A 23787-nucleotide genomic window follows, 5' to 3' on the forward strand; every position below is an offset into this window, starting at 1 on the left:
AATGGGAGGGGTCACCCCAGTCTGCTTGTATCCCCCCATCCCCCGATCAATAAAATCTTTCCATTTTCACTACATATCACCGACTTCAGGTGTGATTGGGATAGGGTGTGGACAATCTGGTGCTAATGGCCACTGGGTGGGAGGGACACTAACAGCCACTGACATTGCTAGTGATACTAATACAGAGATCAGTGATAATAATATAAACTGTCACTGTACTAATGACACGGGCAGGAAGGGGTTAATATGGGGCGGGTGCCCAATAATGTGTGCTGCTTCTGCTTTCTTATCTGGCTGTCTTTTCTCCTGGAGTTGATTTCGGGGGGAAGAAACAGCCAGATCGCCGTCTGTACGGGAAAGTCCTGAGTGTTTGCAACACAGAACCTGCTGTGATTGGCCACAGCCGATCAGCAGGTTTCAGCCAAAACCATTGACTGAAATCTTCGGACCAACTCGCGCTGTGTCCAATCAGCAGGGAGCTTCACCCCCCCGTTGGGCCACGCATATCTGTCTTTGTGCTGGGAGCACTCCGCAGAGCCTGCCCCAGCGGGGGTCTCATTGGGCGTTTCTGGGTCCCGTACGAACCATTGAAACCTGCAACGTTCTGGGTCACCCATGATTTTGATAGCCTCTGATTGGCTATCACAGTGATCAGTTACTGTAAAAGCCCGCCCCTGTTGTTTTTTTTTTTTTTTTTTTTCTCTCTCTCTTTGAATGGAGGGGAGAGATACGTTGTATCTCTTCCTTTCCTTGCAGGGAGAAATGTAAAAAGTAATAAAATTATCTTTTTAATAAAGAAAAAATACCTGCATCAAGGTTTGGGTCAGGGTCAAAGGTCATGGGCAGCATTTAAATAAATAAATAAAAATCGGCGTGTTTTTAGGTGGGATCAAAACAAACAAAATGCACAGTATTGTTTCTGGGCTGTACAACAACTAACATACACATACAGTGAGGAAAATAATGGTTTGACTCCCCCTGGTTTGCCCACTTACAAAGAAATGACGGGTCTATAATTTTTATCACCGGTGTATTTTATATTATAAAGACAGAATATCAACTAAAAATCCAGAAAAAACACACGATACAAATGTTATAAATTGAGTTGCAGTTCAGTGAGTAAAATATGTATTTGATCCCCAAGCAAAACATGTTAGACATCAAAGAAATTTGGAGAGCCGCACTCCAAAGATATTATTTATTCAATAAGGTTTCATCCAAAATACAGGTCACAGCAAAGTGGAACAAAGCTTACGCGTTTCGCACTACAAGGAGTGCTTAGCTCTAGCTATATCGCCTCTATGACTAAGCACTCCTTGTAGCGCGAAACGCATAAGCTTTGTTCCATTTTGCTGTGACCTGGATTTTGGGATGACACCTTATTGAATAAAGGCAAATATCTTTGGAGTGCGGCTGTCCAGAATTTCTTTGATGTCTAACTGTCATAGCATTGCAGTACCTGGACTTCTAGACTGAAGGAGATGCCTTTTACCTGGATCTGACCCACCTGGAGCCGTGATACCCTACTTGGATTCCTGGACTTTGCAACCAAGCAAAAGATGTCCTAGTAGTTAGTGGAGAAACTCTTGTTGGCGAGCACAGAGGTCAGACGTGTCTTGTAGTTGGTGGCCAGGTTTGCACACATCTCAGGAGGGATTTTGGTCCACTCTTCTTTACAGATCTTCTCTAAATTCTTAAGGTTTCTTGGTTGTCGAAGTTTCAGCTCCCTCCATAAATGTTCTATAGGATTATGGTCTGGAGACTGGATAGGCCACTCCATGACCTTAATGTGCTTCTTCTTGAGCCTCTCCTTTGTTGCCTTGGCGGTATCTTTTGGGTCTTTGTCATGCTGGAAATCCCATCCATGTCCCATCTTCAGTGTTCTGACTGAGGAAAGAAGGTTCTCATCCAAGACTTTACAATACATGGCCCCGTCTATTGGCCCCTCAATGCGACAAAGTCGGCCTGTACTTTTATCAGAGAAACAGCCCCAAAGCATCATGTTTCCACCTCCATGCCTGACTGTAGGGATGGTGTTCTTTAGGGTCATAGTCAGCATTTTTCTTCCTCCAAACACGACGAGTTCGAGTTAATGCCAGAGAGCTCAATTTTGGTCTCATCTGACCACAGCACTTCCTCCCAACCCTTCTCTGAATCATTTAGATGTTCATTGGCAAACTTCAGACCTGTACATGTGTCTTCTGGAGGAGGGGGACCTGCAGGCGCCGCAGCATTTCAATCCATGGTGGGTGTATTGTGTTACCAATGGTTTATTGGGTGACTGTGGTCCCAACTGCCTTGAGATCATCCACAAGCTCCTCCCGTGTAGTTCTGAGCTGATCCCTCACTTTCTCATGACCATCCTCACCCCATGAGGAGAAATCTTACATGGAGCTCCAGACTGAGGACCATTGATGGTTATTTTGTATTTCATCCATTTGTGAATGATCGCTCCAACAGTTGTCTCCTTCTCACCAAGCTTCTTTCTGATGGTCTTGTAGCCCATTCCAGCCTTGTTCAGGTCTACAATCTTGACCCTGATGTCCTCTGACAGCTCTTTGGTGTTGCCCATGATGGTGAAGGTTTGAATTGGAAGGAAGAGATTCTGTGGACAGGTGTCTTTTATACACATAACGAGTTGTCGTTAGGAGAACCTTCTTACATTGACAGGACTAATCTGAGGACCACATGAGCACCTACTGTACCCAGTCCTGTGGGGGGCAGAATTATTGTTGGTTGGTTGGGGATCAAATACTTATTTTACTCACTGAACTGCAACTCCATTTATAACATTTGGATCGTGTTTTTTTCTGGATTTTTGGTTGATATTCTGTTTCTATCATATAAAATACACCTATGATAAAAATTATAGACCCTTCATTTCTTTGTAAGTGGGCAAACTTACACAATCTGCAGAGGAGCAAATCATTATTTCCCTTCCGTGGTATTGTTGCGATCGTCAGGAGCAGGAGAATTTTATTTTGGGTTATTCTTTTTGGTGGTAGGTTATGGTAGTAACAAGAAATCTATAGCTGAATTAAAAAAAAAAAAAATATATATATTATTATTCATATTCGCGTATAAGTTGATCCGAATATAAGCCGAGGCACCTAATTTACCACAAAAACATGGGAAAAACTTAGTGACTCGAGTATAAGACGAGGGTGAGAAATGTGCAGCTACTGTAAGTGGAAATGAGGGTCAACAATGCCCATTTGCAGCCATAGGTCCCCCGAACTTCAAACTCGGTAGTTAAGGGTTCCTAGATTCCCCCTAGCTGCAGTCAAAATTTGGGGTCCCAAAATGACATTGCTGCAGATGGACACATTTGACCGACTTTGGGGCCCCGTATCTCGGGGCTACTTAGTGCTAGGAACCCCAAATTTGGTGTGCAAACCCAGTGGAACTAGCACCACCAAAGCTGGGATTTTTAGCACCAGGTGGCCCCGAGATACAGGGCCCCAAAAATCGGTTCAGAAAATGTCAAGCACTTTTCTGCAGCAGAGAATGACATTTTCCGAACCAGTTTGGGGCCCCGTATCTCGGGGCCACTTGGTGCTAGGAACTCCAGCTTTGGATATGTTGTGGTATCAGTTCCACTGGGTTTGCACACCAAATGTTGGGGTTCCTAGCACCAAGTGGCCCTGAGATAGGGGGCCCCAAATTCGGTTCAGAAAATGAAATTTTTTGCTGCAGAAAAGTGCTTGACTCGAGTATAAGTCGAGGGGACACTTTCAGCACAAAAAATGTGCTGAAAAACTCGACTTATACTCGAGTATATACGGTATATATTTTTACTATTTTGGGACAGTTTTCCTTTGATATAAAAAAAAAAACACGAAATATCCAATTACCATTTACCACAAAATGAAAGCCCAATCTGTCCAAAAAAAAATCCACCCGGATGCACAAAGTAGTGATATGTACGCTTTTACTAACATCGTGTCAAAGCTGCAAAATTGTGCCTGGGCATTAACTAGCTTGAAGGGGTTAATATTTAATTATGTGTTTATTTATTTATTTTTTATTATTATGTATGTTTTATTTAATTTATTTTTTTTTTAAATATTGTTGAATTGTTTACTATTATTTTTATTAATAATAATACTAATACCATAACTTAATATTAAAAAATAAAAAAAATTATATATATATATATATATATAGTGTGTGTGTGTATATGTATATATATAGTGTGTGTGTATATGTATTGTGTTTTTATTAGATATATATATCTATTATATTTAAAAAAAATTTCTTCTCCATTTACAGCACACCGATGGGTGTTCCTGGTAAAACAATGGGGGTGATGTTCACCCCGCTGACGGTACAAAACGTCTACTATGACACGGAGAGGATTGGAGGTGAGACAATATTGGGCGATCTTCAGATTAGTACACTGGGTATAGTTGCAGTGTTTCATGTTTTTGGATGACCCCCCGTCCCCCCACCCCCCACAGGTTTGTGTTGAGATTTGATGATCTATATAGTAGAAGTAACAGAAATGTCTCCTTCTCATATCTTTACTATGACCCATTGTGGTTGATTTGCTAAATCTGGTGCAGCTGTGCATAGAAACCAATCCGCTTCCAGGTTTTATTGTCAAAGCTTAATTGAACATAGTAGAAGCTGATTGGTTACCATGCGTGGCTGCACCAGATTCTGCACTCAGTTTTAGTAAATCGGCCCCATTGTGTCGATTAAAAGCCTTTTTTCTATAGAACAGTTGGACAAGCATACCTGGTGCCATCTTGTGGCTGCTTTTAGGTATTACAGTTGTTTGAGTAATGGCTAAGGGTGCTTTCACATTGCTCCACTGAGAAAAAAAACCAAAACACATATGCGTTTTTGTCGCGTTTTCTGAACTCCTATCTCCTATCATGAGTCTGTGAAACTTGGACATGTGAAAAAAAAAATGCTCTAAAAACACAGCGTGGGGTGTATTTTTGATGTGTTTTTGGTGCATTTTCTATAGAAATCAATGAGAGATGCATTTTTGTGCACTTTTGAAAAGCATACCAAAGATACAGCATGCAGAATATTTAAAAAAAAAAAAAACGCACCGCACCACCAGCGCCCTGGTGTGATGAGTTTCATAGGATTTAAATGGATACATTTTCATGCAATTTTCTTCAGTTTTTTTAATTTTTTTTTTAATGGATCGATGTGAAAGAGCCCCAACTCCATCTTTTCCAACCTGTATTTAGGGTGTAACGTACAACCTAATCCCCCCCCCCCCCCGCCCCCTCATGACAGTTTGCAGAGGATCGTCTCTCCCACAGCAGCTGTCACTTTAGCAACACTTCTTTATTACATGAGGAGCACACACTCCTCTATTCAGGGAACATAACCCTGACCTTCTCCTTGGGACCGCATGTCCTGTGGTGCCAAGGGCCGCCACACACGTGTGCCCCCCCTCTGGCTGCCTGTAGAGGGCACCACCAGATATGTGTGGCTATGGATGGCGCTACTGCAAAAGCAACCATGCTGTGGCTGCCTGTGCTTGCAGGGAGTTCATACACACAGGTGACTCCTTAGAACCCTGCAAAGGGAACGGAGCCACTCACAGAGAAGGTGGAGAGGAGCGATCATAGGAGCCGTCTAAAGAATAAGAAAGGAAAGGTTTAAAAACCTGGACGAGCAGCTGTCTGTGTTAGTGGTGTCACCGAGAGGCAAGCGGGGGGGAAACAATGTCCGATTTTATTATCGCTTTAAAAATGTGATATTTGTGACATTTTACTGGACAGTGAAACTCGTCTTCTGATACAAATTCTCTTCATTTCAGTCGATCTGATTACCAAAACCTGCTTCAACCCCAACCGCTCCATCGGCCTGACCACTGACCTCGAACAAGTGGGATCCGCAGGAAGCCGCCTGCTGGAGTCTCTGGCCACCGTGCTGCAGTATGCGGAAGACGTGCTGGTGGGTACCTGGTACAGCGTCTCCCCCCCCCCCCCCCCCCCCCCCCCCCCCCAATGTATTTTTTATTGACTTGTGTTTATTATATATATTTTTTTAATAATTTGTTATTTATATATATATATATATATATATATATATATATATATATATATATATATATATATATATATATATATATATATATATATATTAATATTATTTCTCTTAGTCATCTTCCAGGATGGCAGGCCTACTTTAAAAAGAAGCCTACGGCACCTAGTATTCCCAGGCAGTCTCCCATCCAGGTACTAACCAGGCCCGACCCTGCTTAGCCTACGGCCACATCACCCTGAAAGCGCCCAAACTCATCTGATCTTGGAGGCTAAGCAGGGTCGGGAATACCAGGTGCCGTAGGCTTCTTTTTAAAGTAGGCCTGCCGTCCTGGAAGATATCCTAGAAAAACAGTTACCGGTAAGTAACTGTCAATTTTTTTTTTTTTTTATATATTTATTTGTTATTTATTATAATTTTCTTTTCTTGTGTGTTTTTTTTTTTTGTTTTTTTTTTTTTCCCATTTATTTATATATATATATATATATATATATATATATATATATATATAAAATACTTACAAAAACTGGAGGGGTGTACTCACTTTTGCGAGGTAGAGAATATATATATCTCGCAAAAGTCAGTACACCCCTCACATTTTTGCAAATCTTTTCTTCTATCTTTTCATGTGACAACACTGAAGAAATGACACTTGTCTACAATGTAAAGTAGTGAGTGTACAGCTTGTATAACAGTGTAAATTTGTTGTCCCCTCAAAATAACTCAACACACAGCCATTAATGTCTAAACCGCTGGCAACAAAAGTCAGTACACCCCTAAGTGAAAATGTCCAAATTGGGCCCAATTAGCCATTTTCCCTCCCCCCGGTGTCATGTGACTCGTTAGTGTTACAAGGTCTCAGGTGTGAAAGGGGAGCAGGTGTGTTCAATTTGGTGTTATCGCTCTCACTCTCTCATAATGGTCACTGGAAGTTCAACATGGCACCTCATGGCAAAGAACTCTCTGAGGATCTGAAAAAAAAAGAATTGTTGCTCTACATAAAGATGGCCTGGGCTATAAGAAGATTGCCAAGACCCTGAAACTGAGCTGCAGCACGAAGGCCAAGACCATACAGCCATATAACAGGACAGGTTCCACTCAGAACAGGCCTCACCATGGTCCACCAAAGAAGTTGAGGTCACATGCTCAGCGTCATATCCAGAGGTCTTTGGGAAATAGACGTATGAGTGCTGCCAGCATTGCTGCAGAGGTTGTAGGGGTGGGGGGTCAGCCTGTCAGTGCTCAGACCATACGCCGCACACTGCATCAAATTGGCCTGCATGGCTGTTGTCCCAGAAGGAAGCCTCTTCTAAAGATGATGCACAAGAAAGCCCGCAAACAGTTTACTGAAGACAAGCAGACTAAGGACATGGATTACTGGAACCATGTCCTGTGATCTGATGAGACCAAGATAAACTTATTTGGTTCAGATGGTGTCAAGCGTGTGTGGGGGCAACCAGGTGAGGAGTACAAAGACAAGTGTGTCTTGTCTACAGTCAAGCATGGTGGTGGGAGTGTCATGGTCTGGGGCTGCATGAGTGCTGTCGGCACTGGGGGGCTACAGATCATTGAGGGAACCATGAATGCCAACATGTACTGTGATATACTGAAGCAGAGCATGATCCCCTCCCTTCAGAGACTGGGCCGCAGGGCAGTATTCCAACATGATAACCACCCCAAACACACCTCCAAGATGACCACTGCCTTGCTAAAGAAGCTGAGGGTAAAGGTGATGGACTGGCAAACATGTCTCCAGACCTAAACCCTATTGATCATCTGTGGGACATCCTCAAATGGAAGGTGGAGGAGCGCAAGGTCTCTAACATCCACCAGCTCTGTGATGTCATCATGGAGGAGGGGAAGAGGACTCCAGTGACAACCTGTGAAGCTCTGGTGAACTCCATGCCCAAGAGGGTTAAGGCAGTGCTGGAAAATAATGGCGGCCACACAAAATATTGACACTTTGGGCCCAATTTGGACATTTTCACTTAGGGGTGTACTCACTTTTGTTGCCAGCAGTTTAGACATTAATGGCTGTGTGTTGAGTTATTTTGAGGGGACAGCAAATTTACACTGTTATACAAGCTGTACACTCACTACTTTACATTGTAGACAAGTGTCATTTCTTCAGTGTTGTCACATGAAAAGATAGAAGAAAAGATTTACAAAAATGTGAGGGGTGTACTCACTTTTGTGAGATACTGTGTGTATGTGTATATATACCATATAAACTCGAATATAAGCCGAAGCACCTAATTTTACCACAAAAAACAGGAAAACTTATTGACTGGAGTATAAGCCTAGGGTGAGAAATGCGCAACTACTGTAAGTGGAAATGAGGGTCAACAATGCCCATTTTCAGCCATAGGTCCCCCGAACTTCAAACTCGGTAGTTAAGGGTTCCTAGATGTCCCCTAGCTGCAGCCAAAATTTGAGGTCTCTGGACCAAAAGGGTCCTGAAATGACGTTGCTGCAGATGGACACCGTTGACCGATTTTGTTAAGTGGCCTCAGGGCCACTTGGTGCTAGGAACCCCAAATTTGGCGTAAAAACCCAGTTGAACTAGTACTACAACATATCCAAAGCTGGGGTTCCTAGCACCAAGTGGCCCTGAGATATGGGGCTCCAAAGTCGGTTCGAAAAATGTCATTCTCTGCTGCAGAAAAGTGCTTGACTCGAGTATAAGCCGAGGGCACAAAAAAATGTGCTGAAAAACTCAGCTTATACTCGAGTATATAAGGTGTGTGTGTGTGTGTATATATGTATGTATGTACGTATGTATGTGTATAATATATATTTATAAAATATCAGATATACAGAGTAATTTTCCAGTTGGGGTGGATCCACCCCCTTTTTTTTTTTTTTTTTTTTTTTTTTTTTTTTTTGGGTCTCCACCCTTTATAGTGTAACCAGCTGTTTCCGGTTCTGTATTATCTGGGGTACTTACCTGATTGCGTTTTTTGATATTTCAGTCTGGTAAAATCACAGCGGACAACACAGTGGGAAGGTTCCTGATGGACCTGGTGAACCAAGTTCCTAAGATCAGCCCTGAGGACTTTGAGACCATGCTCAACAGCAACATTAATGTAAGTCTATGACAGGGTGACCAATGCTGGTCCTTATACTGGAGGTGCTGTGCAGGACTTTGTGATTTGTAAACCTTTCCATATACCGAGTTAAGGCACTAACCTCAGAGATGAAACAAATCCTCCTACATAAGTTGTACCTGTTTATCTGCAGTCTTCTCTTCTCTTCTTTACAGCAAAGTACTAAATGTATACAGCTTGTCTGAGCTGTCAGAAAAAAAGGGGGTAGAGAGCTCAAGTTATACTCTGTAGAGCTCAGTGACAGCTGATTGGAGGGAAGGGACACCCCCCCTCCACCTTCACACAACACACAGGAACAGAGCTGAGGCTGTCAATCACAGGCTGTGTGCTGGAGCTCCTTCTCCTGTCACCATTTTTTTTCTCGGTCTCAAAACTTCTCCAGAATTTACTCATACTGATAGCAGAGGAATGAAGAGGCTGGAATGACACTTGGTGCTCTTGAGTGAGACAAGTACACACCATAGAGGGATGTGCTTTGTTCATATTTCATATATGAGGTTTACAACCACTTCAATGGAAAGACAAATTTCCAAAATAAACATGGCAACCAATCAGGTCTGCAGAATAGTGACTTCTAATGTGGTGAACGACTGAAGTAACCCTTTTGATTTCAGCTTTGTATTGCGGCTGTCTGTTGATCTGAATTGCTCCCCCTGGTGGAGATTGTTCAGACTGCGTTCAATGTTCTCTGCATCCAGTAGCTGTCTGGTCTTTTTCCTTTTATGGTTTGCCGAGACAATAATTAGTGATATATATATATATATATATATATATATATATATATATATATATATATATATATATATATATATATATATATATATATATATATATATATAAAATATATATAAATAAATAAATACTAAGCTCTCCTTCTGTCTGACTACATAATGACTTCTCAAAAAAAAAAAATCACTCAAGGAGATGTGTTGATGCGTTTCACAGAGTATTAAAGGTTCTTAAGTTCCTTGCCGCGATGTGTGGCTATCCACTTGTTTATTATGAACAGGTTTATCTAGCTGCCCCTGACCGGCAGCACATGCTATGCTGGCAAAGCTACAGGTTCCTCTACCTGCCTACCTGGCCTGCTGCTCCAGAGCTTGGAGAAATGCCCTGTACTTTGGAGTATGGGGGGAGCATGTGCTCTTCTACTGCTCTTCCTACCATTTTGACAGCGCTGCTGCTTGCTGATTGGATATTCGGGTCCCCCCGCTCTTGTCACATCGGGGCAGTTAGAGGAGCCTCAGCCTTGTGTAAGCTCTTAGTTGTCATTTTAGAGCTTACACAGGGCTGAGAACTCTCTGCCCACCCCCATATGAACATGTGATGGCTACCTGAGCAGCCAATCGGCAAGCACCAGAGAAGCCTACTATAGAAGCCTACTACCCTATACTGGACCACTTGATTCTTCATACGTAAACTCTTTGGACTCCAGCGTTGACTTTTTGAGTGCCAGGAGAATGGTGCCGACAGGACCCTGGGCTGTGGACCAACCCCAGCTGCATGGTGAATACCAGCCAGGAGTTGGCGTTAAGCTCATTAGATTGGTGAGAAGATAAGCCTGTGCACAGAGCAAGCAGTCAGGTGAACCTTAGCCAGGAGGTTGAACTTACCTCATTTGTTTGGTGAGGAGCCTGTGCGGTTATCACCATGTAGCCAGGTGTTGGTCTTCAACCCGGAGTCCTGACGGTACCATTCTCCTGGCACTCAAAATTCTCCTGGCACTCCAAAAGTCAACGCTGGAGTCCACAGAGTTTACGTATGAAGAATCAAGTGGTCCAGTATACAGCAGAAAGGCGTAGACTTATCCGGTGCTTGCCGATTGGCTGCTCGGGTAGCCACCACATGTTCATATGGGGGTGGGCAGAGAGTTCTCAACCCTGTGTAAGCTCTAAAATGACAACTAAGAGCTTACACAAGGCTGAGGCTCCTCTAACTGCCCCTGTCGGCCCCATTCTCCAGGGGCAGGATCACTGGTTCTCCTTTTTATTTTTAGGTTGGAATGCCATGTAGTCAACTCTTTGCAAGCTGTCCTCCTAATGGTCATGTCTCTTTCCTTCCCTGCAGGATCTGCTCATGGTCACTTACCTGGCCAACCTCACCCAATCTCAGATCGCTCTCAATGAGAAGCTCCTCAACCTATGAGAAGGGACCCTCCCTGGAATCCTCCGCTTGCGTCCTGGACAGTATGGACCGGCATCACCCGTGTGTGGAGGTGACCCTACTGTGTCACCGAGCAATTTTTTTTTTTTTTTTTTTTTTTTGTATCTGCAGAAAGTTACAATTCCATCAAAACAAAAATGTAAAAATATAATTTTGGTTAGAGATATCTATCTATATCTTATTTTATTGAGTTTTTCTGAAATAAAGTATTGACTTTTCCCCCTGCCAAATGCCGCTTGTTTTACAAATAGAGGATTTTCGGGTCCAATCTGGGTAACGCTGTGAGCTTGGACCGGTCGGGTTTGTCGGTGTGCTGTCCAGAGTAGGTCTGAGGTGTGTCCTTAAAGCACAAAAAATGGGACGAAGAGGTGAACATTTATTGGTGGGGGGGCAAGTCCTTAACCACTTGCCCACTGGGCACTTTTACCCCCTTCCTGCCCAGGCCAATTTTCAGCTTTTAGCGCTGTCACACTTTGACAGTTGCATGGTCATGCAACACTGTACCCATATAACATTTTTTTTTTTCCCAATTAATTTGTTATAACATTTTGCAAATGGGTAATTTTTCTCCTTCACTGATGCTCGCAGATGAGGCTGCACTGATGTACGCTGATAGGCGGCACTGGTGGGCACTGCTGAAGAGGGCACTGATGACGCGGCACTGTTGGGTCCTTGTGGGCAGCACTGGTGGGCCCTGCTGAGGAGGCACTGATGGGCCCTTGTGGGTAGCACTGTTTTTTTTTTCTTTTTTTTTTTTTTTTTTTTTTTTTTTTTGACAGGTCAACTTTAGTGGTCAACTTTAGTGGTCAACTTTAGTCTTCAGCTCTCCTCCTAGTGACCAGGGGTCTCAAACTGGCGGCCCTCCAGCTATTGTGAAACTTCAAGTCCCATGAGGCATTGCAAGGCTGACAGTTACAAGCATGACTTGCACTTTTGCAACAGCTGGAGGGCCACCAGTTTGAGACCCCCTGTATCTAGTGCAATGTTTCTCAACTCCAGTCCTCAAGTACCCCCAACAGGTCATGTTTTCAGGCTTTCCATGATCTTGCATGGGTGATTTGATCATTTTCACTGCCTTAGTAATTACCACAGCTGTTTCATCTGGGGGAAAAAAACTGAAAACATGACCTGTTTGGGGATACTTGAGGACTGGAGTTGAGAAACATTGTTCTAGTGCAGTGCTTCTCAATTCCAGCCCTCAAGGTGCCCCAACAGGTCGTGTTTTTCAGGATTTCCCTCGGATGAAATGGCTGTGGTAATTACTAAGGCGGTGAAACTGATCAAATCACCTGTGCAAAATAATGGCAAGCCTGAAAATATGACCTGTTGGGGCGCCTTGAGGACTGGAGTTGAAAAACCCTGTTCTAGTGTGATGCATTTCATGTGGTTGGAGCCCGGTGTACATGGGCATCTGAGATCAGTTCAATTTGTCTTGGGCTGGAAGGAAATCTCCAACAAGAGGTATACTTAGAGAGGCTTTATTCTATTAGCATGCTGTATATAATGACAATATATTGAGCAGTCCTATAACTGAACAAAGAGATAAGTGATGATGACATTAGTCCCTGTATGCCCTCCATGGTGGCTGTGTGCTCTGTAATAATTTAGTATTTTTCTGTGTGTGGCAAGATGGCTGGCTTCTGATGATCTAAATTTTTCCCATCCAGTCACATTCTCACCCACTGATACTCCCTCTGAGCCTTGCGCCACTCCTCCATCCTTCTGTCAGAGCCTTCATCAATACCCGCTAAGGACATGAACTCCCTTTTTCCAGGATGTAGTAGTTGGTCCCAAACAGCCAGGCATAAACAAGGTCACATAGGAATTCATTGACCTTGTATTGGAAACGGCATGGACCTTAAATGCTAACTCCATGTTTTTCAAAAAGATTATTATTATACAGGATTTATATAGCGCCAGCAGTTTGCACATCACTTAACAATATACAGGAATACAATACAGCAACAATTCAATACAAGAGGATTAGGAAGGGCCTACTCTTGGGAATTTACAATCCAATAATGAGGGGCTGGATAATAAACAAGCCAATACTGATTAATAAAAAAGATGCATTTTATTTTTTTCTTGCAACTTTGTTAAGTGGATGGCGGATGCAATGCGTAGGATTCTGCAGACTTTCCCTCCAGCTGATGTTCTGTAATTGGGTACAGATTTTCAGTTACGGGGCTGAAGAACGTATCGATGGACTACGAGGGAGGTGACATCGCCACACTTGTGCTCCATTATGAGTCTCTATTGTGGTGGCAGATGGGACTTGTCATTTTTTTCCTTCATAGAGTCCTGTGAACGAACGAACAATGTGGTTGTGCGAGAGGAGCCACGCACAGCCATACCAAATAAAAAAAAAATAAAACAGAATGGAGCCCACAGGGGATGAACCCCTGGCATCAGTAAGAGGGTGGGATGGGGCCTGTGGACAACCTAAATATGGGTTTAACGGGAAAGATGGACTTCTCTTTTTGCAAAGAGTCCCGATGATGTCACTATAGGACGAAACGCATAGGGATCAGTCTACATGATGTGTAACGTCAGCACGCTAAAGACCGCGGCAAGCTTTTCGGGAAATTGCATTTGGAGTTTATGATGTGCTTATCTTTTCTGTCACAATGTGAGTGAATAATTTTAATAAATAAATAGTTGGGTTTTTCTGCACCATGAGGTTATTCTATTTTGCCTTTTATGAGCGGAGTACATATGAAGGTTGAATGATTCCAGACTGCTGGTGGGGAGTGACATTTAGGAAGGTAGCCCTGTCGAACCTACAGTGCGGATGTGGTCAGATGAAGGTGACCTTGCTGAGTTGGCTGTGCAAATGAGGTCTGGGAGGTCTTATATAACAAGATCACACAGTTTAATGGGAGTCAAATTATTCTGGTAAGAAGCTCTGTGTGCTCACTACTGGTGGATGGTGTGAGAATATTGTATGCAAGTTTACTTCTTTGACGTTTGGGACTTTCAGGAACTTAGTGTCATTTTTTTTATATAAGCACCATTGCTGCTGTATATATTGTGAGTACTACACTATATATATAGACGGAGAGTGGCAGTGGAGCTTGGCAAAGGTGAGTACCAGTGGGTGGGTAGAGGGAAGGTTAAGCTTTCAAGAAGACCTGTTCCTTTGGTAATATATGAAGCATTATTGTTCGGTTTATGGTTAAACAAAAAGCATACTATGCTAATCTGACACCAAGCATGCAAAAGTCAAAAGATGCCAGTAAGTGCTAACTTACAACATTCCGCAAGAAAAGCTAAGGAGATCCTTGTGCCTATAGGATGCTCGTCTTGAGCACAAGGACAGTATAAGGTCCTTAGTGTAGAACATGAGAGGACAATCTCTCATGGGAAAGAATATGCCCACAGATAGGTAGGAAAGCATCCAATAGGAGATAGTGGGTGTAAAGGTCAACAAAGAACTTTTATTGATAGTAAAAATCAGGAAGCTGACACATTTTATAGGTGTGCACTCTCTATTTGTAGAACAGGACGGCTGCCATAATCATTTTGCCACTATGGTTTGGCGGGAGTCCTAATGAAGAGGTTGACTTGATTTTGTACCACCAATGAAAGTTCTATGACACTTTCACCATAAGAACCTTCCATCTCCTTTAAGAATCCATATCTGTCTTACTCTGGACATAGCCGTTCCCATTAAGGATTGTGCGCTTCTGTTCCACAATAGTGGATAAAGTGATACACTTTTCCTGTTCACTGAAGGCCAACAAATGTGTTTTACTAAAGCCTCTTACAACAGTTTGGTCTAGAAGACATTGGAAGAATGTTTGAAGTCAATATAACTTTTACTGGGCTGTCAAGGACTAAGGCGAAGTTCTCATGAAAATGTCTGATCTCAGAGCTCAGTCCTTTGTACAAATGATGGCCAATAATGAGCAGGAGATACCTTTGCAATTATGGTGGAGGTCAACTCGGCCTTGACCACTCTTTGGACCTTGGTAAAAGAGAAAAGATTTTCATGAAGAAACCTGATGGCGGAGCTCAGTCCTTTGTACAAATGATGGCCAATAATGAACAAAAGATACTTTTTGCTATTATGATGGAGGTCAACTCACTACCTTTGCAATTATGGCTGAGACCAATACAGCCTTGACCTCTGGTCCTTGGCAAAGAAGAAGAGGTTCTCCTGAGGATGCCTGATGGCAGAACGCAGTACTTTGTACAAATGATGGCCATTAATGAACAGGAGTTACCTTTTCAATTATGGTGGTGATCAACTCAGCCTTGAACACTGTTTGGTCCTTGGTATAGAAGAAGAGGTTGTTATATAGGTTACATACTCAACCCAATCTGGATTCTACATGGTCATCATTAATTTAAGCAGAGGTTCATGCAACAATGTTTGAAAGCAAAGTTCAGATTAATGTTTCTTCTGCATGATTATGAATATACAAGCACAGGATCTTACGAGGATGTGAGAGCTCAGTACAGTGAATTCTGTTATTGCTTCGATGGACTCACTGCTCGTGTTTAGAGCCTGGTGGTGTTTGTTGCTTCATTTTAGGTTTCCGTACTCCGTTTGGGCCTGAAAATTCATCCCAAAGGAGACATAAGAGAGTAAATGTCCAATCATACCTCAAGGCAGCAAAATCATTAATACTTATGACCACCTTATTCCCCCTACTACACATCTTTTTCCTGCCCATCTCTTCCCCTTTCATTCTCTTATTTCCCCTTCTTCTCTGCCCCGTCTCTCACCCACTCCTCCAACTCTTCCTCCCCTCTTCCTACTCTTCTCCCCTTCTCTCTTCATCTCTCCTTCTCTTATTAGCCCCCCCTTCCCCCGCTCTGCCATCCTCTCTAAACCATTCCCTCTACTTTACACCTTTCTTCATCACTTCCCCTTCTTATCTGCCCCCTCTCTCTTCATTCCTCCTCTCACTTCCCTCGCCCAGCTCTGCCCCCTTCTCTAAACCATTCCCCCCTACTCTACACCATTGTTCCTCCTCTTCTTCCCATCTCTTCCTCTCACCTTACTCCTTCTTTGCCTCCTCTCTCACCCCCCTTCCCCCCTCCACTCCCTCTCTCTTCATCCCTCCCCTCACCTCCCTCCCCCAGCTCTGCCCCTTCTCTAAACCATTCCACCTACTCTACACCATTCTTCTTCCCTTTCTAACCCTTTTCTTTCTCTGCCCCCTCTCTCACCCACTCCTCCCACTTTGCGCCCACCTTCTCCATCCACTCTCTCTTTCTCCCCTCTATCTCAATTTCATTTTGACCTACCCCCCTTTTCCTCCCTCTGCGCCCCGGCTTCTTCTTACTTCCCGCTCCTACCCTGATTCTTTCATTCTGAACAGCAAAAACACAATAACTGAATGTAAATTAAAAACAAGTTTAATACATACCTGAAGTTCCAGGTGTATGTACTTCATTGGTGGGACCTGAAATATGAATAATTGAATAAATATAAATAAATGAATATTGTTTTCATCAATAATTTCTTTACTGGGAAAACAATTCCATCACCTTGCATATAATTAGCCCCAGACCAGCCATCTTGCAAGGCTGGCTCCTTGTCAAATACAAAACATGCAATGTAAACACTGTAGTCTATAAATATTTTATAAGTTACACAATGTTAATAAAGTGATTGTTATCATCCCCTTGGACAGCCCAGAATGGCTTGATCTTTGAACTGATAGAATGCAGTTAACTAGGCTTTGAAGAAGATATATCCTTTGAAAGGTGTCAACCAGTTAGGGTCCCAGTGAGGTCTCCCCGATCTGTGACGCCTGCCGAGTTCGGGACGTTTGGGCTATGGCCGAATAACTGAATACATTTTTTTAATTCATGTGTTTGTGAGTATATTTTATGCTGTTTTAATAAAGGCTGTGGGATAATGCACTAGGCCGGTACGCCCTCTTTTGTTTTGTTTTTTTGTTTTTTTACTCTAGTGTTACGAAGGGTTTTGGTCATTGGCAGGGCCGAGTTGTTTATGATATGCTGTTTATGTTAGCAATAATCACAACTTTGTGAAGGATGATGGAGACCCTGGTTGAGGAACATCTCATCACCAGAGTCTTTGAAGGTCATCGGATTTGTGGGTGCCCACCCAAAAACTGAGAAAAAAAACCCTGAAAAGTGGACACCACCTTTTTTTCAACCAGCAACTTTGAGCCCTGATGAAGGCCCCTCAAAACCCCTGAAGCCCGTTGACTATTTTTGGATTTTCATGATGCCTGGCCCCTTCAGATCCAATTGATTTTGGATCCATCGCATCTGACCTAAACCTTCTTATGATTATGTTTTGTCATGATGTAGATACCTTTATCAGGATCGGTTATGATGTAGGCCAGTGTTTCTCAAATCCAGTCCTCAAGGCGCCCCAACAGGTCATGTTTTCAGGCTTACCATTATTTTGCACAGGTGATTTGATCAGTTTCACTGCCTTAGTAATCACCACAGCTGTTTCATCTGAGGGAAATCCTGAAAACATGACCTGTTGCGGTGCCTTGGGGACTGGAGTTGAGAAAAACTGATGTAGACTGAAAGGGGCTCACAATCCCTCTTACACTTAGAAATCTATGAAGGATCACCCCATCTAAGAGGCAGATTATACTAATTCTGAGGATCCCTATAGCGGATTTGTTCATCACAAATGATAACTCCTGTGGTTGACGAGTATGCAGTCTTGGACCGTGGTTCTCTTACCATCACTGACTTCCAGGCTGGTGGCATAACTGATGTAGCTGGATTTGGTGCGGCACTTGTACTCTCCACCATCTCTTACAGAAGCTGATGAGATGGTGAATTTCCGGAGAGTGATATCCAGCACTTTCCCATCCTTGTACCAGTAATAGGTCTGGTCACCTTGTACGGCAGATCCCAAGTCACATGTTAGGGTCACGGAGTCCCCAGGTAAAAGATTTCTCCGGTTGGGTGTGAAGGTCACCACTGGTCTAATTACAGCTGCAAAAGTAGATATTGAGAGTATTTTTGGACCATACCATATGTACTTCAATGGATCTTATGTATTCCCTTTATATTCTTCGGCAGATGAATTGGATATACCAAGGCAAGAGTGTATGGGGGTAGAAGAGAATTTTAAACATACCCCAGATAAATTGTGTTAACAGAATTGAGATACTTTACCATTCAGACATTGATCATTGTGGAACCCCCAGTCAAGGACACAAGATGAATGTAATACAGTGGTTCTCAATGTTTTCAATTTTTGTTCATTTTTTTCATTTTTGCACCATTTGCATGAATTTACATGCAGTTTTAATGGACAGCATCCCTTAGTGTTGTAGCAAGGAAAGGAACAGACCCAGCATTTCTTTGACCTTGGGAACCTCCGAAAGTCTCCCATAAATACAAAGACTGCAGGGGATGCCTGTAATTTGACTTAACGACTTAAAGGGCTTGATTTACTAAAACTGGAGCGTGCAAAATGTGGTGCAGCTCTGCATAGAAGCAAATCAGCTTCCAGGTTTTATTGTCAACACTTAACAAGGTGAAGTTAGAAGTTGATTGACTACCATGCACAGTTGCACCAGATTCTGAGTGCTCCAGTTTTAGTAAATCGCCCCCCATACAGACTTCCAGGGAAATCAGTGAGCCAACAACAAGAGCCAAATATGAGTCTTCTAGGGACCTGAACAAAGAAAAAGTCATAACTCACCTCGCACAGTTATATGGGCTTTAGCTGACTTTGTTTCAAAAGGTTTGGGAGTGTTATCATAGTGAGACGTGCGTTGAAGCCGTTGGGTGCATTTGTATGTCCCAGTCGCACGTCTGTCTACCTTATCAATACGGAACTCAATATCGGAGGCTGAGAAAAATATTTCTTTATCATCTTTGAAGAACGTTGTGTTCACTGCACGGAAGGCATACATGGTGTAACATCTGAGGGTCAGGGAGTCCCCTTCATAGATGGAGGTGGGCCTCTGAAGAATCAGATCAGCTGAAAAAAAAAAAAAAAGTCCATAAATCTAAGGAATTTCACAAGAGTTCTCCAAGAGGGTCAATGAAGCTCCAGACAACTTGTGTCCTTTTTGTGTGGCTGGATTGGAGAAGTGTAGGACCTCTGACAGGTTAAACCAGCCATCTGTGACCCCACTGGGGAGATTAGCTCTCACTATTTGATTAACGTCTGTCACCGTCCCTAAACAGGGAAAGCAGAGAAAATGGTTTTTACATGAAGTTTACTATTCAACTGCCTGTACACCAATTGAGGCTCATTTAGCGATTTACAACCCGCAGCTCGCTAGAGATGTGCCCGACGGAAACGTTTGTTTCATTTTGGATTCGTTCAAGCTAATAATTTTGTTTTTGTCATATTTGTTATGTTAGAAACATTCATTTTCGGAATTTGTTTAGTATATTTGGATTCTTTTTGTAAATTTGGATTTGTTTCCTATATTACTGTATATACATGTTTCAGAAGATGGCTATACGCTACCTATTTTATTCTATTTCCTTCTATTCTATTTGGTTTTATTTTCTATTTTATTCTATTCTATTACTTTCTGTTCTATTCTTTTTTTTTATTATTCTATTCTAGTCTATAAAGCAGCCTAAGTAGAATCATTATCTTATTTCACTTGTATACCTTACTGTATTTATTGCAATATGTTTCCATTTTGAATTCAAATTCATTTTCAAATTCATTTCATTTTCAAATTTAAATTGATTTTCAATTTCGACAGAAAAGTTTGTTTCATTTTGAATTTGTTCGTTGAGTTAATAATTTTGTTTAGTCATATTCATTATGTTATAATGATTTGTTTTGTAGATTTGGATTCTTTTTGTAAATTTGGATTTGTGTCGTACATTACTGTATATACATGTTTCACATTTTGCAGATGGCTATACTCTACCTATTTTATTTTACTTTATTCTATTCTATTTTACTCTGTTTTATTTTCTATGTTATTCTATCCTATTCTTTTATTTTGTATTCTTTTATTCTATTCTAGTCTATAAAACAGCCTAAGTAGAATCATTATGTTATTTCACTTTTATACCTTACTGTACTTATTGCAAAATGTTTCCAATTTAAATTCAAATTCATTTTCAAATTTATTTCATTGTCAAATTCATTTTTAAATTCGACAGAAAAGTTTGTTTCATTTTGGATTAGTTCATAAAGTTATTCATTTTGTTTTGTCATATTCGTTATGTTAGAATAATTTGTTTTCAGAATTCTTTTCGTATATTCACATTCGTTTCATACTAATATATATATATATATATATATATATATATATATATATATATATATACATATATACATATATACATATATACATATATACATACATACATACACAGACACACACACAGTATCTCAACGTAGTGGTCAGGTAGGTCAGTGTAGGAGCCAGATAGGTCAGTGTAATGGTCAGGTAGGTCACATGGGTTACATGGGCAGGGCAAAGGGGGTGGAGTCAGGGGTCGGAGCGGCAAAATTTGGTTTTGCCTAGGGTGTCAAAAATCCTTGCACCAGCCCTGCCAGTGGGATTGTGGCCCTCAGGTGAACACAGTTTATCAGTTAATTGGTGTCGGTGGGATAGAGGTCCCAAGGAGAGAGTAGCAGCACAAATCATTGGTGTCAGTGTGATTGTGGTCCCCAGGGGAAAATGGCACCTTAATTCACTGGTGTTAGTGGGATAGTGACCCCTGGGCAGGAGTAGCAGACCATATCATTGATGTAAGTGGGATAGCGGCCACCAGAGAAGAATAGGTCCCCAAATCATCGGTGTATTTGGGATGATGATCCCCAGACTGACAAAAGGGATGGCTTGGCCTGGCCTTAGGCTGCAGTCCAATGGTTGAAAATTACTGGTCTATAGCTATAGACTCACCCTTTTCAATTTCCAGTTTGACGGGGTCACTGAGATCGCTGGTGCTGGTCTGGCACTGGTAATAACCACTGTCATCTTTCAGTTTAGCCTGACGTAGAGTAAAGGTCTGCTGATTATTGAGGATCATTTCATTGTTTCTGTACCAGTAGAAGGTCTCCTTCTCTTGTTTCGTAGACACAACGTTACATGTCAGTGTCACCGAGTCATACTCCTGGATAGTCCGCCAGTTGGGTGTGAAGGTCACCAGAGGCTTGACCTCATCTCCTTCTAAACACAACATGGACAGTAAGGGGCTCAATTAGGAAATGACCAGACTCCTTATTTTTTTGCCTATTCATAAAAAGCACTCTGCTTCTTAATTTATGATAAATTAAAGTAAATGACCCCAAACAATAAAATGTCATATAAAATGTAACACATTAAGAATGTCATTACAAAATTCATTTCCCAATTTTTTTTTTTAATTGCTCGAAACTTTTAAAATTCTAAACACAAAACCACAACTTACCTCCCACATAGACGTAGGTATGAGAAATCCAGCCGATGGGAACGCTGTAGTTCTTATGGTAATAGGTTTTATCACACCTGTAGGTCCCGATCGCGTTTCTATCAACTTTATCAAAGTGGAGCTCCGAGTTATCAAGTGAGGATTGGATCTCTTCCTCTTCCTTGTAGAAGGTTGGTTCTACCCAATCAGGTGAGCTGTGACATCTCAGAGTTAGGGGGTCCCCTATGCGAATCTTGGGGGGTCTCTGGAGAATGACTTCAGCTGAAATGGAAAAATATTATTCAGCACATTAAAAAGCAGGAGATAGCACCGGAGAGGGAATACAGAAGCATTCGTATCAAAGGACTTTACACTCTAATGTCTTATTCATTGTCATAGTCACAAAACAGTATTATTATACAGTTATATAGCTCTGACATATACCGCAGTGCTGTAAAGAGAACACTGAGCCAGTCACATCAGTCTCTGTACCAGAGGAGCTTACACTCTAATGTCCCCCCACAGTCACACACTGTTATTATTGCTCACCTTGAGTAACTTGCAGCCAGAGAGGTTCACTGATGTCACTGGTGCTGCTCCGGCACTGGTACTCCCCACTGTTAGCCTCCACTGAAGCTGATTGGATGGTGAATTTCTGCTGATGGATGTCTATCAGTTTCTCATCTCTGTACCAATAAAAATTTTCATTCTCCTGTGCCGTAGTACCGAGGTCACATGTTATAGTCACTGTGTCCCTGGACAATATACGTCTCCATGGGGGTGTGAAGGTCACCACTGGCCAGGCTAAAGCTACAAAATGAATACAAAATGATGCACTAATTAAAGCCTACCTCCTGGAGTGGAAACCCCTCATAATGAGCACAGCAGGTATGTGGACCCAGGAACTCAGCACAAGGATGGTGGGAACCCTCATAATGGGCACAACAGGTATCTAGACCCAGGAGCTCAGCACAGGGATGATGGACGTCTCCAGAAAAATCTAATACAATCAGTGTTTGTATAGACCGAAAATAACTGCATAGGTGAAACAATAGGTCATATACAATGTGGTAAAATACATGAAAGTACAATGCTACCCAACATTTTCCAAATTTAAAAATGCAGCGAGAGGGCAAGCATAGTGTATCTGAGTGGATACCCCAGAGCGGAGGGAAATAAGTCCTTCCTTACTTTCTTCCTTCTTTGCTTTTCCTTCCTTTCTGCCCTCCCTTCCCTTCTCTCCTTTCCTTCCTTTCTTCCTTCTTTGCTTTTCCTTCCTTTCTGCCCTCCCTTCCCTTCTCTCCTTTCCTTCCTTTCTGCCCTCCCTTCCTTTCTTCCTTTGCTTTTCCTTCCTTTCTGCTCTCTCTTCCCTTCTCTCCTTTTCCTTTGCTTTTCCTTCCTTTCTGCTCTCTCTTCCCTTCTCTGCTTTTCCTTCCTTTCTGCTCTCTCTTCCCTTCTCTCCTTTTCCTTTCTTCTCTTCCCTTCTCTCCTTTTCTTTCCTTCTCTACCCTTCTCTCCTTTTCCTTCCTTCTCTTCCTTTCTGCTCTCTCTTCCCTTCTCTTCCCTTTCACTTCCTTTCTGCCCTCTCGTCTCCTCTCCTCTCCTCTCTTGTCTTCTCTTCTCTTCTCCTCTCTTGTCTTCTCTTTTCCCTTCTCTTCTCTTTTTCCTTCTCTTCTCTTTTCCCTTCTCTTCTCTTTTCCCTTTCTGCCCTCCTTTTACTTTCCTCCCTTCTTTCTTTCTTCCTTTCTGCCCTCCTTTCCCTTCTCTCCCTTACATCCTTTCTTCCCTTCCTTTTTTCCTTTCCTCTCTTCCTTTCTGCCCTCCTTTCCTTTCCACTCTCCTTTCCCTTCTCTCCCTTCCTTTATTCTCTTACTTCTTTCCTTTCTTCTCTCCCTTCCCTTCTTTTCTTTCCTCCCTTCCCTTCTCCCTCTTCCATCCTTTACTCCCTTTCTATGGTATTGCACCTGCCACCTCCCTTACCCTCTATAGTTTTCTTCGCTCTCTCTTTACATCTTCTTGTGTGTACTCTTATCTTTCATTCTTTCCCTTTCTATCCTCCCTTCCGTTCCCGCCTGTGGTTTTATACCCTTTACCTCCCCAACATCTGAATCTTCCCTTCCCTCTCTCTTACTTTACATCTTTGTGTGTACACTTTATCTATCATTCCTTCCTTTTC

The 23787-nt window shown here is 42.3% G+C and overlaps 2 protein-coding genes across 3 annotated transcripts in view; one reads left to right on the plus strand and one right to left on the minus strand.

Annotated features, from left to right (window-relative positions):
• The window catches only part of EIF3F (eukaryotic translation initiation factor 3 subunit F), a gene marked incomplete in the record, with an annotated part of 33153 nt that extends 21641 nt beyond the window's left edge, over positions 1 to 11512 (plus strand). The window contains 4 exon segments of the mRNA XM_073609393.1: positions 4273 to 4364; positions 5786 to 5922; positions 8985 to 9098; positions 11187 to 11512. Of these exon segments, the coding sequence (XP_073465494.1) occupies positions 4273 to 4364; positions 5786 to 5922; positions 8985 to 9098; positions 11187 to 11264 (421 nt within the window).
• A 1825-nt stretch (positions 11513 to 13337) lies between these two features.
• LOC141116900 (Fc receptor-like protein 5) overlaps positions 13338 to 23787 on the minus strand; it is a 33995-nt gene continuing 23545 nt past the window's right edge. For both annotated transcript variants that reach the window (XM_073609392.1, XM_073609391.1), the window contains exons 10-17: positions 22161 to 22421; positions 21633 to 21893; positions 21125 to 21391; positions 18940 to 19221; positions 17967 to 18224; positions 16661 to 16696; positions 15374 to 15840; positions 13338 to 15201 (exon numbers count right to left, since the gene is read on the minus strand). In XM_073609392.1, the coding sequence (XP_073465493.1) occupies positions 15773 to 15840; positions 16661 to 16696; positions 17967 to 18224; positions 18940 to 19221; positions 21125 to 21391; positions 21633 to 21893; positions 22161 to 22421 (1433 nt within the window). In that variant the 3' untranslated portion in view covers positions 13338 to 15201; positions 15374 to 15772. The remainder of the gene's footprint in view (positions 15202 to 15373; positions 15841 to 16660; positions 16697 to 17966; positions 18225 to 18939; positions 19222 to 21124; positions 21392 to 21632; positions 21894 to 22160; positions 22422 to 23787) is intronic.

This window comes from Aquarana catesbeiana, linkage group LG13 (assembly GCF_042186555.1).
Source record: "Aquarana catesbeiana isolate 2022-GZ linkage group LG13, ASM4218655v1, whole genome shotgun sequence".
Lineage (NCBI taxonomy): Eukaryota > Metazoa > Chordata > Amphibia > Anura > Ranidae > Aquarana > Aquarana catesbeiana.